The 13833-nt window shown below is 50.3% G+C and overlaps 1 protein-coding gene across 4 annotated transcripts in view; it reads right to left on the bottom strand.

The window, feature by feature from the left end:
- Positions 1-3521: 3521 nt before the first annotated feature.
- KLHL22 (kelch like family member 22) overlaps positions 3522-13833 on the bottom strand; it is a 36581-nt gene continuing 26269 nt past the window's right edge. For 3 of the 4 annotated variants that reach the window (XM_070626820.1, XM_070626822.1, XM_070626821.1), the window contains exons 6-7: positions 6820-7053; positions 3522-4469 (exon numbers count right to left, since the gene is read on the bottom strand). In XM_070626820.1, coding sequence (XP_070482921.1) covers positions 4104-4469; positions 6820-7053 — 600 coding nt within the window. In that variant the 3' untranslated portion in view covers positions 3522-4103. The other variant, XM_070626823.1, reaches the window with a different exon arrangement.

Here is a 13833-nt window from a genome sequence, read left to right as displayed (position 1 = left end):
CCGCCCCCGCGCGCTCACTGCGCGGCCCGGCCGGGGGCGGGAAGGCGGATGGGGGACAAGGGCGCAACGCACCAAGCCCTCTCACCCCCAGCGCCTCGGAACCGGCCAGGGGAGGGCGGCCCGCAGACGGCCCAGGTCGAGGCCGCAAGCCGGCCTCTGCTCCGCCCCCCGTGAAGCCTTCGTAGTGCCCAGTTGTGCGGTCAGCTCCTCCCGCGCACTCGGCGCAATCAAAGCCTACAGAGGACGCTCGAGCAGGCTGCTTGAGGCCTGCGGGTAGACTCAGTCTGGACCAGAGGCCTGGGCGAAGGGGGTCTCCATAGGGACGGATTGGAGAGATGCTGGGGAGGGGTAGAATGGCCCAGCCATGGGCCCCGGAAGAATGTGGAGGTAAAGGCAGAGAGAGGCAGCCGGAGAGCTTCATGACCAACACCCTGCAGTCCTTGTTTATCAAGGGATGAAAAGGGGCTGGGGAGCCTGCAAGAGGAATTCTGCTTGAGAAGGCTGTTGGATCACCAGAGGGAAAAGTCCAGAAGGTGCAGTCAGGGCTGGAGATACTCGAGCTCCTGCATCAGGTGCATTTGGAGTGACAGCACAGAGCAGACAGGGGAAGCAGGGACTGTGGGGAAGATGATTGAGAGGGAAAGGGCCTAGGGGGACAGGGAGGAAGAGAAAGTCTGAGCCTGAGGAGCAGAGGGCTGCCCCATGCTGGGGGAGTCGGGGTCAGACCCAACCTCAGGGCCCACGGAGCAGGAGAGTGGGTGGGCCTGGAGATGGAACAAAAAGTGGGGCAGCTGGGTCCCAGAAAAGATATGCTTGACTTGCGGGGACTTGAGAGTTGGCCCGAGGGCCTGAGCAGGGAGAGGGCACCTGCCTTCTCTTGGGGGAATAGGCTGCATGCATGCAGGCTCCCTGAGGAGGAGGGAGAGGCCTTGTCCCTCCTCAGTTAGGTGGAGGGACCATCTGGTTGGAGGGTGGGGCTGGAGGAGGGGGCATGGAACAAGGGCCACCAAAAGGCCCAGGGCTGTGGGCATCACCAGAGACCTGTCCAGGGCAGACTGGTGGAGGGTGGGGAGGAGCAGGGTGCGTGGCTTTGGAGGTTAGGGCCCCTTGCTCAGCCATGCTAGTGCAGGAAGGAGGCTAGGGGCAGGCAACAGCTGGGTGGGCTGGAAGGGGAAGTTGCACCTGTGCTGTCATGAGTGCAAACGCTTCTCAGGGACAAGTAAACAGGCCAACCACTTCTGGGCAGCTCCACCTTGGCACAGCCCTGACCTCAGCAGCGCCCTCCTAGTGCCGCTCCCATTGGCTGCCACCAACAGAGGCCAGCAGAGGTCTATGTGGTTGCAGTGTCTGCCCAGCAGCTTATGGCAGCCCAGCACAGACCCCAGAGATAGAGGGGACACTCACTCCAGCTGGCCTGAGTTCATGAACAGGCACCTCAAACCCCATCACCTGCTTTGCCCTTCCCCCAGAACTGACCCCCTGAATTCCCACCTCTGAAGAGCACCACTTGGACAAGACCCCCACCCGGTTACACCCATCACCAGGACCTCCAAAATGTCTCCAGTCTCTACTCAGCCCCACCTGTGTACGACCCAGAGTGATATTTCTAATCTCACTTCTGGCTGCCTCCCACTGCCCTCAGGACAAGGACCATCTCCAGCCTCATCTCACTGAGATCCACAGCCCCTTGCATGTGTCCCACAGCAGCCAACCCCCAGTTGACAGCGAGTTCAGGAGTGGAAGGCAGGGCTCGTGGCCCCAGCCACTACCACACCCCTATCTCGAGACTGAGAAGTGCAGCTGGAGAGAATGAATTGTCCTGTGCTTGTCCTGGTGCCAGGTGAATACCAGGATGAGGAAGCTGCGGGTTCACCGGCACCCACAGATGACTGACAACCACGCAGGCAAACTCTGAGAGCCCAGAGCCCGGACCAACTGGTCCTAGCCAGGGATGGCTTCCTGAAGGAAGTTGGCTTGCAGGGTGAGGATTCTGCACATTGAAAAGGATGAGCAAGCAGCCAAGCGAAAGCATGAATGCAGGGCCTGACAGCCTGCCAAGCTGGCGAGCTCGGGCTGGCTAGGCTCAGGGGCAGGAGGTGGTGGCTTGCTAGTGGCGGGTGAATGCTAGGCTGGGCCTAGAGGATAGACAGTGGCAGGGCCAGGCTGCTGCCCAGCTCTCAGGTCACCTTCCAGGGCTCACGTCTATTCTAACCCCAAGCTTTGCAGGGCCTCATAGACCCTTCCCCCCTCCCCTACAGCCCAGGTCTCTTGCATGGCTCTGGGTGGGGAGATGGCACACTGGAGAGAGTAGGGGGGCATTCCTGGCACTCCTCCTCCCAGAAACCTCTGGGGTTTGCAGGAACTGCTGCCCTGGCCTCTAAGGCGGTGGCAGAGAGAGGAAGTGCAAGGTCCCTATGCCAAGTGTTCTAGCACTTCACCCTCAGGAGCAGAGATGACACTGGAGAAGGTGGCCATCCTGACCCACTAGGAGTGACCCACCAGGGTCAACACTGGGCTTGCCAACCAGACGAGTGAGTGCATGATGTTACATGGGGGTTAGGGAGCAGGGGCACGTTTCCTCAGGGGTACCCAGGCCCCAAGAGACAGTGAGGAAGGTCCCACAGCCCTGAGGAACAGACAGTGACTCCCACTGGCCTCACCCCCACCCCCCAAAGTCCTCAGGGTATCCAGAAAGGAAAGCCCAGAGCAGCCAAGCCTACCTCTCTCCCCACCCCCGTGCTCTCATGGAGAAGCGCACGCTGCCCCTCCGCTCCCCTCCCTTCCGTGACAGGGCGCTGGCTCTGGGCAAGGCACGAGGGGACACAGAGAAGACCCAGTCATCCCCTGCTCTGCCCAGCCTTAGGAGTCACAGGGCGCTGCAGGGTGGTGCCGGGCAGGGAGGCCTGCGGTAGGCAGGAGGGGCTGTTCAGGTGGAAGCTCAGCTGTGCAGGCCTGTGTGGCGCCCCAAGAGGGTTCCCTCCACTGCACCAGCGTGGCCCTTGAGATGATTTGCTAAGAACTCACCTGGCAAACCTGCAGGGAACGCAGCACCCCCCCAACACACACACTCAGATCCAGGGGGTGGGAAGGAGCTGGGCGCAGGCCTCTTACGGGGCCTCTATGTTGACATGGCCTCCCTCCTCAGGTGCTGGGAGTCAGTTTCCTGAACCATAGGCTGGGGCTTTACTTGGGGCCAGGAGATTGCTCACTGGAAGTCGACGGAAGTTCAGAGAAGAGCTCCTCACTGGAGGTGCTCAAGCAGGCCTGTGACCACGTGTCACCACATAGGGGCAGGTTTCCAGGTTTCCCAGTGACACCGTTCTAGCCTGGGGGGTACCATCCTTTCCTCTGAGGCAGGCTCTAGGTCTCCCACTAGGACTCAGCAGCTCTGGCCTCAGCTGCTAGCCCAGAGCCTGGGCCCACAGCAGCTGGGCCCCCAGAAACCCTGCTTCCCCGTGCTGCCACCTTGGACCAGCTGTGTGAGGAAGCAAGGCTATGGCCACAGGAAGACAATTCACACATTCTGTAAGACGATTTATTTCATTTATTAACAACATGGGGTCAGAAAAGCTCAGCTGTAGGGGATCTGTTTATCGCTAGAACCAGTCTCAGGCAACTTTATGTATCTCTGCTCCCTCTCCAGCCCTGGGCTGCTGGGCCGGTGAGGGGCTCACTCTGCCCCCTCCCTGCCCACAGAAGGGGGCTCAGTGTGCTGCAGCCCCCTCGCCTGGGCACCAGTCCCTAGGTCTCTCTGGAGAAGGGCGCCTTCTTAACCCAGCAGGCACCGGAACCAGGGGGGCCAAGACAGCTGGTGATGGCGCACCATGTCTGAGCAGAGGAGTGGGCCTGGTAAACTTCAGAGGACCAGGGCTCTTCACAAGCATTTCCCATTGCTGGGTAATCCACAGCCACAGATCTGCAGGGCCCCACACATACCTGTTGCAGCCCTGCAAATACCGGCAGACGGGCTGGTGTGAAGGAAAGGTGCCAGGAGGCAGGGTGGCCAACGCCCTGGGGTAAGGTGCTCTGGCCTGGGCCGCCTACGGGCCCTGCTGCCCTCGGAGCTCCCGCCACCCTTCCCCTGACACCGGGCCCCTGGAGCCCTAGTCTTCGCTAGAATTGTCGAACTCCTCCCAGTCAGACACACTCATCACCTCGGAGGCAAAGTCCGGGTCGGCCTGGCTGCGGTCAGGGGTCCCACGGGGAGGCTCGAGGAGCAGGGAGCGGGGCAGGGTGAGCACGCAGGCCGCTAGGCCCGAGATGGAGTTGTCTAGCTGGGGCCCCTCCTCCCAGCAGTCCTTCTCCATGTCGTAGATGTGCACGTAGCCCGTGCGGCTGCCGCGGTTGTGCGAGCGGCCGCCCAGCACGTAGATCCTGTTGTCTAGCACAGCGATGCCAGGCTCGCCGTGCCCTGCTGGGAGCGGGCAGACAGATGACCACTGCCCGGATGTGCAGCTGTAGCAGGCCACCTGCAAAGCCAAGGCCAGAGTAAAGCAAGACACCTGCTGGGACGGGGCTGCCAGCCCACAAAATGGAAGCTGACTGAGGACACAGACCCCACACAACCATCTTTACCTCCGCGACAACACCCAACAGCAGGGGAGAGGCACAGATAAAACTGGAAATAGTTGCTTGCTGACCAATGATGACCACCAGTGTTCTCTTGTCTTCGAAATTACCCCAACAGCAAACAAATACATGGAAAAATGTTCAACCTACTAGTAATCCAAGAAATGCCAAATAAAATGTCAAGGACAAACTGTCAACTGTTAACCAGCAGCCATTAGGGGAAGAAAAACAAAACCCAGTGCTAGTGAGAACACAGTAAAGCCATACTGCTGTGCATGTGTCTGACACAGCAGGAAAGCAATTTGGCAACATGTGTGAAGAGCCATACAAATCTTATCTTTTTGACTTAATAATCGCCTTTGCTTCTCCAGCAGTAGTAAGCAGAATAATGGCCCTCCACAGAAGTCCACACCCTAACCTCTGGAACTTGTCGTACTTTACATGGCAAAAGGGACTCTGCATGAAGGGAGGATGAAATGGGTAAAGGGGGTCAATTATATGGTGATGGATGGAAACTACACTTTTGGTGGTGAGCACGCTGTAGTGTACACAGATGTTGAATTATAATGTGGTACACTTAAAACCTTTACAATGTTAGAAACCAATGTTACCTCAATAAAAATGTAGAGAGAGAGACTTTGCAGATGTGATTAGGGTACAGGCATTGAGATGGGGAGGTTATCCTGGATCTTCCAGGTGGACCCATCTAATTGCACCAGCGTTGAAAGCAGAAGGGAAGGTTTGACAGGAGAGATGAGAAGTGAGAAAGACCACCTCCTTGTTGCAGGCTTTGAATACGCAGCAGCCCCCTGCCAGGGAATGTGCTGGCCTCTGGAAGCCAAGAAGGGCCTTTAGCTAACAACGAGCAAGGAACTGGGGACCTGAGTCCCACAACCACAAGGACCTGAATTCCGCCAACAACCTGAGTGAGCAAGAGCACGGCTTCTCCCCTAGGGCCTCTTTAAAGGAAAGATGCCCTGATGACATCTGGATTTTAGCCCTGCGAGACCCATGTCAGACTTACGACCTACAGAATACGCTATAAGCATACACTTAGGTCCTTTGAGGTTGCTGAATTTGTGGTGATTTGTCAAGACAGTAATAGGAAACGAATCCACTAAAGCCCAGCAGTTCTCACCACGGGGGAGCCTGTTGAAGCACACTGCTGAGCCCTACCCCTGGAGCTTCCAATCCAGTGGGTCTGGGGTGGGGCCTGAGAATCTGCATTTCTAATGAGTTCTAACGTGATGTGGATGCTGCTAGTCTGGGGATGACACTTTGAGAACCACTGCTCTAACCTAAGGAAATAATCCAAAATACCCGAAAAGCTCCATAAAGCAAGTGTTAATTGTAATGTTATTTGGAATAGTTAGACCAACCCAAATAATGCACCAGTTCGACAGAGTTCTGTACAGCCACCACGTGGGGGGGGGGGGGGGGACACGGCTATGAAGACCAAGCATTAAATTGGAAAATATGACAAACTTCAGCCAGCAGCAGAATGGGACACTCCACAGTTAGATGGAAACCATGTACGGCTAGAAGGACCAAAAACTAGTGGCACAGGGCTGGATTGTGGCATTTTTCCTCACCCTTCTCCATTTTTTGAAAGTTCTGCAATGTGGTTATATTAACTTCATAATTAAAGTTTTTAATAATAATAAAAACAAGTGAAACCATTCTGTATGAAAGTATAATAGAGAATACATATCATTTGTCCAAACCCATAGAATGTACACCACTAGGAGTGAACCTAATGTATGTAAACTGTGGACTCTGGGTGATGCCGGTGTGTCACTGAAGGCTCATCAACATAACAATTATACCACTCTGGTTGATAGCAGGGGGTCCTGTGTAGGTGTGAGGGCAGGGGACATATGAGAACTCTACTTTCTGCTCAACTTTGCTGTGAACCTAAAATTGCTCTAAAAAATAAAGTCTATTAAAAGAAAACTCGGGGACCGGTGGCAAGGCATAGTGGTTAAGTTTGCACAGTCCACTTTGGCGGCCCAGGTTTGCAGTTTGGATCCCCAGTGCTGACCTACACCACTCATCAGCCATGAGTGGCAGGCGACCCACATACAAAGTAGAGGAAGACTGGCACAGGTGTTAGCTCAGGGTTAATCTTCCTCAAAAAAAAAAAAAAAGAAAAGAAAAAAACACGTCGCAATTACTTTTTCATCAGTAACAACTGGGAGGGATGGGAATACTGACCCAGGAACGTGTATGGGTCAGCCCCTGCCCGCTCACCTGATGCACATCCCTCCTGTAGCCAGCGTCGTTGTTGCTGCCTCCGATCACATACAGTTTGTCCAGGAGGGTGGCCATGCCGTGCCAGGCCCGCCGCACGGGCCCGTCGGCCAGGGTGTGCCACGTGTTGCTGCTCGGCTCGTAGCAATGCGTCTCCTTCAGGTAGTCCTCTCCTCTGCGGCCGCAGGTAACATACATCTTCCCCTCCAGCGTGGCGCCCGCATGAGCATACACCTGTGCAGGGCCACCAAGAGAACCGGGGGCAGGGAAGGGGCAAGAGAGCAGTGAGGGAGGACAGCCAGGAGTCCTCACAAAGCTGCTTGGACCCCACAGCTGCCGCACACCTCGTGGCTTCGGCGACTCCCTCACACTCTGATGAGAATGCTCCCTGGATTCTCACTGGACGCACTGTCCAGATCAACCACCCCTGACCTCTTCCCAGTGGGGGACGAGTCTGCACACCCAGAGATGACTCAGAACTTCTACAAGAGGAAGGATGGAATCTTTGTCTTTTCCTTACCCCTGAAGGAGACATGTGAATGGGAGAACTCAAAACCAAAGCATCATTTTCAGAGTCACGGGAGAAGGGTCAGCACTCCTGGGAACCGCTGACCCACCCTCGGTCGCCTCCACCTCCCCCAACTCCCACCAGCCAGCCAATCCTCCAGGCCTGCTGATCCCATTGTCAAAATCTGTTTGTTTGCAAGTGGTATCTAATGATATGGTGATGGAAAAAGTGAGATGCAAAATCAAACAGGAAGAACAATGCCACTTTATCGATGGGTATGTGTAGGGGAAGGAAATACACCACGCTGCCTTTGATTTTGGTCCTCAACCTTACATGTGCTTTCTATGCACCCCCCAGCCCCTGCTGTGAGAACCTCCTCACTGCCCAGACAGCCCTACCACACGTGCCCCTCATGCTGAGTCCTGTGGCCTCCAGGAACTCCTCTCTCATAGCCACTGCCTCAAACCCACCCTACGCAAGGCCCTCCATGCTGTGTCCATGGGCCCCACAGCAAAGTACTGTGGGTTTTGGGGGGAGGAGCCCCACAGGGTGTGGAGGCTCCAGGGCTCGTGTTACTGGGCCAGGCACTAACACTCAGGCCATGCGGGGGCACAGCAAGGGCTGGAGAGGGCGGAGGGCAGGACACGCACCAAGGGTTTGGGTCTTTTTCCATTAGTGGGGGTATCTGGGGAGGCTTTTTTTTTTTTTTAATTAAAGTTTTCATCTTGAGGTAAGTGTGGATTCACAGGTAGTGGTAAGAAATAATACAGACCCCACGTACCCTTCACCCAGAGTCCCCCGTGGTAACAGCTTGTATAACTGTAGCGCAAGATCACAACCGGGATGCTGACGCTCACACAGTCAAGACACAGGACATGTCTATCTCTACTAGGATCCCTCGTGTTGTCCATTTATTGTCACACCCACTTCCCTCCTACCCTGAACCCCCTCCTCAGCCCCCAGCAACCACTAATATGTTCTCCATTTCTATAATTTTGTCATTTCAAGAGCGTTATATAAATGGAGTCATGCAGAATTCCACACTGTGTACCCGCCAGTTTGTTTAGCCATTCACCTACTGAAGGACAACTGATTTGTTTCCAGTTTCTGGCTGTTAGTAAAGCCGCTACAAATATTTGTGTACAGAGTTTTCATTTCTCTGGGATAAATGCATAGTATGGCAACTGCTGCGTGGCATGGTAGTTGGAAGCAAACTTCTTAAAGATACTGCCAACTCCTTCCCAGCAGTGCTGTACCATTTACATTCCCTCCAGCAATGTATGAGCCATCGTTTCTCTGCATTGTCATCAGCATTTGGTGTTGACACTATTTTTTATTTTAGCCATTCTGATAGGTGGTTTTCTCACTGTGGCTTTAATATGCATTTCCCTGATGGCTAATGATGTTGATCATCTCATGCGCTTGTCTGCCACCTGGACATCCTCCTCAGTGAAATGTCTCAAGTCTTTTACCTTAAAGGGTCTATTTGTGTGTGTGTTTTACTGATGAATTTTGAGAGTTCTTTATATATGTTAGATGTTAGTCCTTTGTCAGATATGTTTACAAAGATTTCCTCCTTCTCTGCAGCTTGTCTTTTCATCCTCTGAACAGGGGCGTTTCCAGAGCAAAAGTTTGTCATTTTGATGGAGTCTAATTCATTCATTTTTTTTTTATAGCTCATGGTTTTGGGGTCAAGTCTACATACTCACTGCCTAGCCCTAGATCCTGAAGATATTCTTCCTTTTTTCCCTAAATGCTCTATAGTTTTATTTATGTCCACAGACCATTCTGAGTTAATTTTTGTATAAGGTGGGAGACTTGAGTTAATGTTCATTTCTTTGCCTATGGATGTCCAAATGCTCCAGTATCACTTGTTGGAAGGTTATCTTTTCTCTATTCAATTGTTTTTGCACCTTTGTCAAAACTCAGTTGGGTATACTTGTGTGGGTCTCTTTCTGGGTTCTCTGTTTTACTCCAATGATCTTTGTGTCTATCCCTCCCCCAGTACCACAGTCATGATTATTGTAGCTACTTGTCTTGAAATTGGGTAGATGAATTCCTCCCACTTATTATTTTTATTTTCATGAGAAAGATTGGCCCTGTGCTAATATCTGTGCCAGTCTTCCTCTGTTTCATATGTGGGATGCCACCACAGCATGGCTTGATGAGTGGTGAGTAGGTCCACACCTGGGATCCGAACCTGTGAACCCCAGGCTGCAAAAGTGGAGCATGTGAACTTAACAAGTAGGCCACCAGGCCAGCCCCTCACTTTATTCTTTTTCAAAATTGTTTGAGGCATTCTAGATCCTTTGCTTTTCCATATAAATTTCAGAATAATCTCATCTATACCTACAAAAACGCTTGCTGGGATTTTGATAGAAATTGAGTTAAATACCGTATATCAATTTGGGAAGAACTGACATCTTTATTATTTGACTCTTCCAATCCATAAATATGGTATGTCTATTTATTTACATGTTTTTATTTCTTTCATCAGCATCTTATAATTTTTAGCATATAAATCCTATAAAGGTTTTGTTAGATTTATACCTAAGCATTTAGTTTGTTTTTTTTGAGGAAGATTAGCCCTGAGCTAACATCTGCCAATCCTCCTCTTTTTGCTGAGGAAGACTGGCTCTAAGCTAATATCCATGCCCATCTTCCTCTATTTTGTATGTGAGATGCCTGCCACAGCATGGCTTGATGAGCAGTGCCACGTCCGCACCTGGGATCCGAACCGGAGAACCCTAGGCCGCTGAAGTGCAATGTGCGCACTTAACCGCTGTGCCACCGGGCCCACTCCGCATTTAATTTTTTTGAGCAATTTCAAGTGGTATTGTATTTTTAATTTCAGTGTCCATGTGCTGTGTTCATTGCTAGTACCCAAAATACAACTGATTTTTGTATGTTTATCTTATATCTTGCAATTTTGCTGAACTCACTTACTAGTGCTAGGATATTTTTGGGGGGTAGATTCCTTTAGAGTTTTGACAATTTTGTTACCTGTAGGGTCAGTTTTATTTCTTCCTTTTCAATTTACATGCCTTTATTTTCTTTTCTTGCCTTATTTCACTGGCCAGATCCTCTAGGACTACGATGAATAAGAGTGGTGAGAACAGGGGCTGGCCCAGTGATGCAGCAGTTAAGTTCACACGTTCTGCTTCTCAGTAGCCCAGGGTTCACCGGTTCAGATCCCAGGTGCAGACATGGCACCACTTGGCATGCCATGCTGTGGTAGGCGTCCCACATGTAAAGTAGAGGAAGATGGGCACAGATGTTAGCCCAGGGCCAGTCTTCCTCAGCAAAAAGAGGAAGACTGGCAGTAGTTAGCTCAGGGCTAATCTTCCTCAAAAAAAAAAAAAAAAGAGTGGCAAGAACAGACATCCTTGCACTGCTCCCCATCTTGGGAGAAAGCATTCAATTCAGTCTTTCATTATTAAGTATAATGTTAGTGGTAAGATTTTTTGTAGATGCTCTTCATCAAGCTGAGGAAATTAATCTCTATTTTTATTTTTTGAGAGTTTGATCATGAATGAATGCAAAACATTGTCATATCATTTTACTGCACTGACTGATACAATCATGTGATTTTTAATATGGTGAATTACACCAACTGAATTTCAAGTACAAAACCAGCCTCCTGTCTCTGCAATCAACCCCATTAGATCATGAATTTCTTTGGGGAGGGAGGGTTAATTCTATTTGCTAATATTTAGTTAAGGATATTCACATGTATATTTATGAGTCATCAGTCATTTTTCGGGGTATTGTCTTTGCTTTTGGTATCAGGGTAACATTAACTTTATAAGTAGAATTGGGAGGTATTCTCTCATCTTCCATTTTCTGGGGAAAAATCACGCAGAAGTGGTGTTAGCTTTTCTTTAAACATTTGGTAGAACTCTCCAGTGTAACTATCTAGGCCTGGACATTTCTTTTGGGGAAGTTCAGTTTTCTTAACAGATACAGGGCTATTCAAATTTCCTGTTTAGTTTGAGTGAGTTGCGGTAGGCTGTGTTATTTGAGGAACTGACCCATTTCATCTCAGTTGTGAAATGCACATGTGTAGAGTCGTTCATAGCATTCCCTTATTACCCTTTCAACGTCTGCAGGGTTGGCAGTAACATCCTGTTTCGTTCTTGATATTTTAAATCATGTCTTCTCTTTCTTTGTCCATCTTGCTAGAGGTCTGTCAATTTTACTGATCTTATGAAGGAACCTGTTCTTTGTTTTGTTGATTTTCTCTATTTTTCTACTTTTAATTTCATTCATTTCTATTCTTATATTTATTATTTCTTTTCTTCCACTTACTTTGGGTTTATTTCATTGTCTTTTTCTTTTTCCAGGTTCTTGAGATAGGAGTTTAGATTACTATTCGAGATTTGTTTCTTCTTGAATACAGGCTTTTAGTGCAACAAATTTCCCTCTCAGGACAACTTTAGCTGGATGACACAAATTCTGACATGCCTTTTCATTTTCATTCAGTTCAAGGTATTTTCATTACTCCCCTTTGATCCATGGAGTTTTTAGAAATGTGTTGTTTAGTTTCCAAATGTTTGGAGATTTCTCCTGTTAAGTTTCTGCTGGTGATTTCTAGTTTGACTCCATTTTGGTCAAAGAACACAATGTATGATTTCAACTTTTAAACATTTGTTGAAGTTTGTTTCCCACTGGTGCTTCCAGCTGTCAGCCTCTTTAGTCCCCAGTCTGAGATACATGAGGTAATAAGCAAACCAGGAAGCATGTTATCGTATGGTGTTGTTCCTCAGGCCTGAGATCCCTAGTTGGTCTGCCTTCCTTTCTCAACCCTTCTGAGCCTCTTAAGTTTGTTTTACACAGAATGTCCAGAGTTTTGAGTACTGAGCAAGCAGAAGTGAGAAGAATACAACTCCTCTATCTTCCTGGAAGTGCAAGTTTTCTGGGGCGGCTTCTAAGTGAGCAGAGAAGGGGCTCCCTGCACAGACCTCTGTCCTCTCCTCTGGAAGCGCAGCAAGGCAAAGCTCAGCTTTGGGCCATGCGGAGAAGAGCCTATGACCAGAGGCCTCTGCCTACTGCTGGCGCAAGGAGCACGCACTTCGTTGTAGGCACGTCAGTAATCAGTTCTTAGTGATGCCACTCTGCATTATGGGGGGCCCTGAGAAACAGGTGGGAGAACATGACAAATGGACGAGGCCACTCGACAGCCTTTACCCCAGTCATTCACTATGTTTGAGCATGGGTTCTGAGCTGGCAGTGTGGGCCTGCTCCCTCCAGTCCCTGCAGGTCCCCTAAAGATTTCCTCCAATGGCTGCACACCCACCTTCTCTGGACCTGCGGGCCCTCTCTGCTCAAAGGAGGAAACCTCTTGTTCTCTGGCAGTTTCCCATCCAGCTCCGCAGCTGCTCTTCCACTGTCCTCTCATTGTCCCTGCTCTTCTGAGCTTATCACAGCCATTCCCACAACCAGCACAGAACTGTGTGCTGATGAATTCTCCACAGTTCTATTTCTAGGCTGACCTCTCCCCCGAGCTTGAGGGCTTTTTTAATCGAGGTCCTAATAGTTTATAACTGTGCAATTTTAGTTGTACATTATTATTTGTCAGTCATCATATATATGTGCCCCTTTACCCCTTATGCCCACCCCCCACCCCCCTTCCTCTCTGGTAACCAATAATCTGTTATCTTTGTCTATGTTTGTTTATCTTCTATATATGAGTGAAATCATATGGTGTTTATCTTTCTCTGTCTGGCTTATTTCGCTTAACATAATACCTTCAAGGTCCACTCACATTGTTGTGAATGGGACAATTTTGTCGTTTTTCACAGCTGAGTAGTATACCATTGTGTATATATACCCCATCTTCTTTATCTAATCAGCAGTTGATGGGCACTTGGGTTGTTTGCACATCTTGGCTACTGTGAATAATCTGAGCTTGACTTTTAATGTCAAACTGGCATTTCCAATTGGATGTCCCCAGGCATCTCACATTTATCATGTTCTGGATGGAACTTTTCCTTCTTTTTCATTTCCAAACCCACCTGTCCTCTTGAGTGGCCTGGCCACCCACCCAGGTTCTCCCACCTGGAGCCTGCGAGTCTTCTATGATCTATCCCCTTTCATTCCCTAACATCTGGTCAATCAGCAAGTCTGGTCAGTTTACTTCCAAACTACATCTCCAAACTGCCCATCTCCCTCCTTCTTCACAGCCTCCACCCACGCACAAGCCACCACGGCCTCTGCCTGGACTACCCAACGGCCCAGGAACTGCTCTCCTTGCTCCTGATCCTCCAAACCCTGCGCTCTTCACAAGCACTCGCCATGCTTCCCGTCTTTCTCAGAATAAACTGTGAAGCCCCCCGCTTGGCCTGGAAGGCCCTTCCTCCCTCTCCAAAGGGCTGCCCATCTTCCTTTAGACCTTGGTCTCATTGACATCTCCTCAGATGGGCCTTCCCCAAATAGTCTATCTAGAATTGTCCTGCCAGACCCCTTTCCCTGAACACTGTTTAGCTCAACCCTCTCAATTTCTTCTC

The sequence above is a fragment of the Equus przewalskii genome, chromosome 7, assembly GCF_037783145.1.
Source record: "Equus przewalskii isolate Varuska chromosome 7, EquPr2, whole genome shotgun sequence".
Taxonomy (NCBI): domain Eukaryota; kingdom Metazoa; phylum Chordata; class Mammalia; order Perissodactyla; family Equidae; genus Equus; species Equus przewalskii.
The sequence above is the reverse complement of the archived record's forward strand: the minus strand, read 5'-3'. Positions and strand labels throughout refer to the sequence as shown.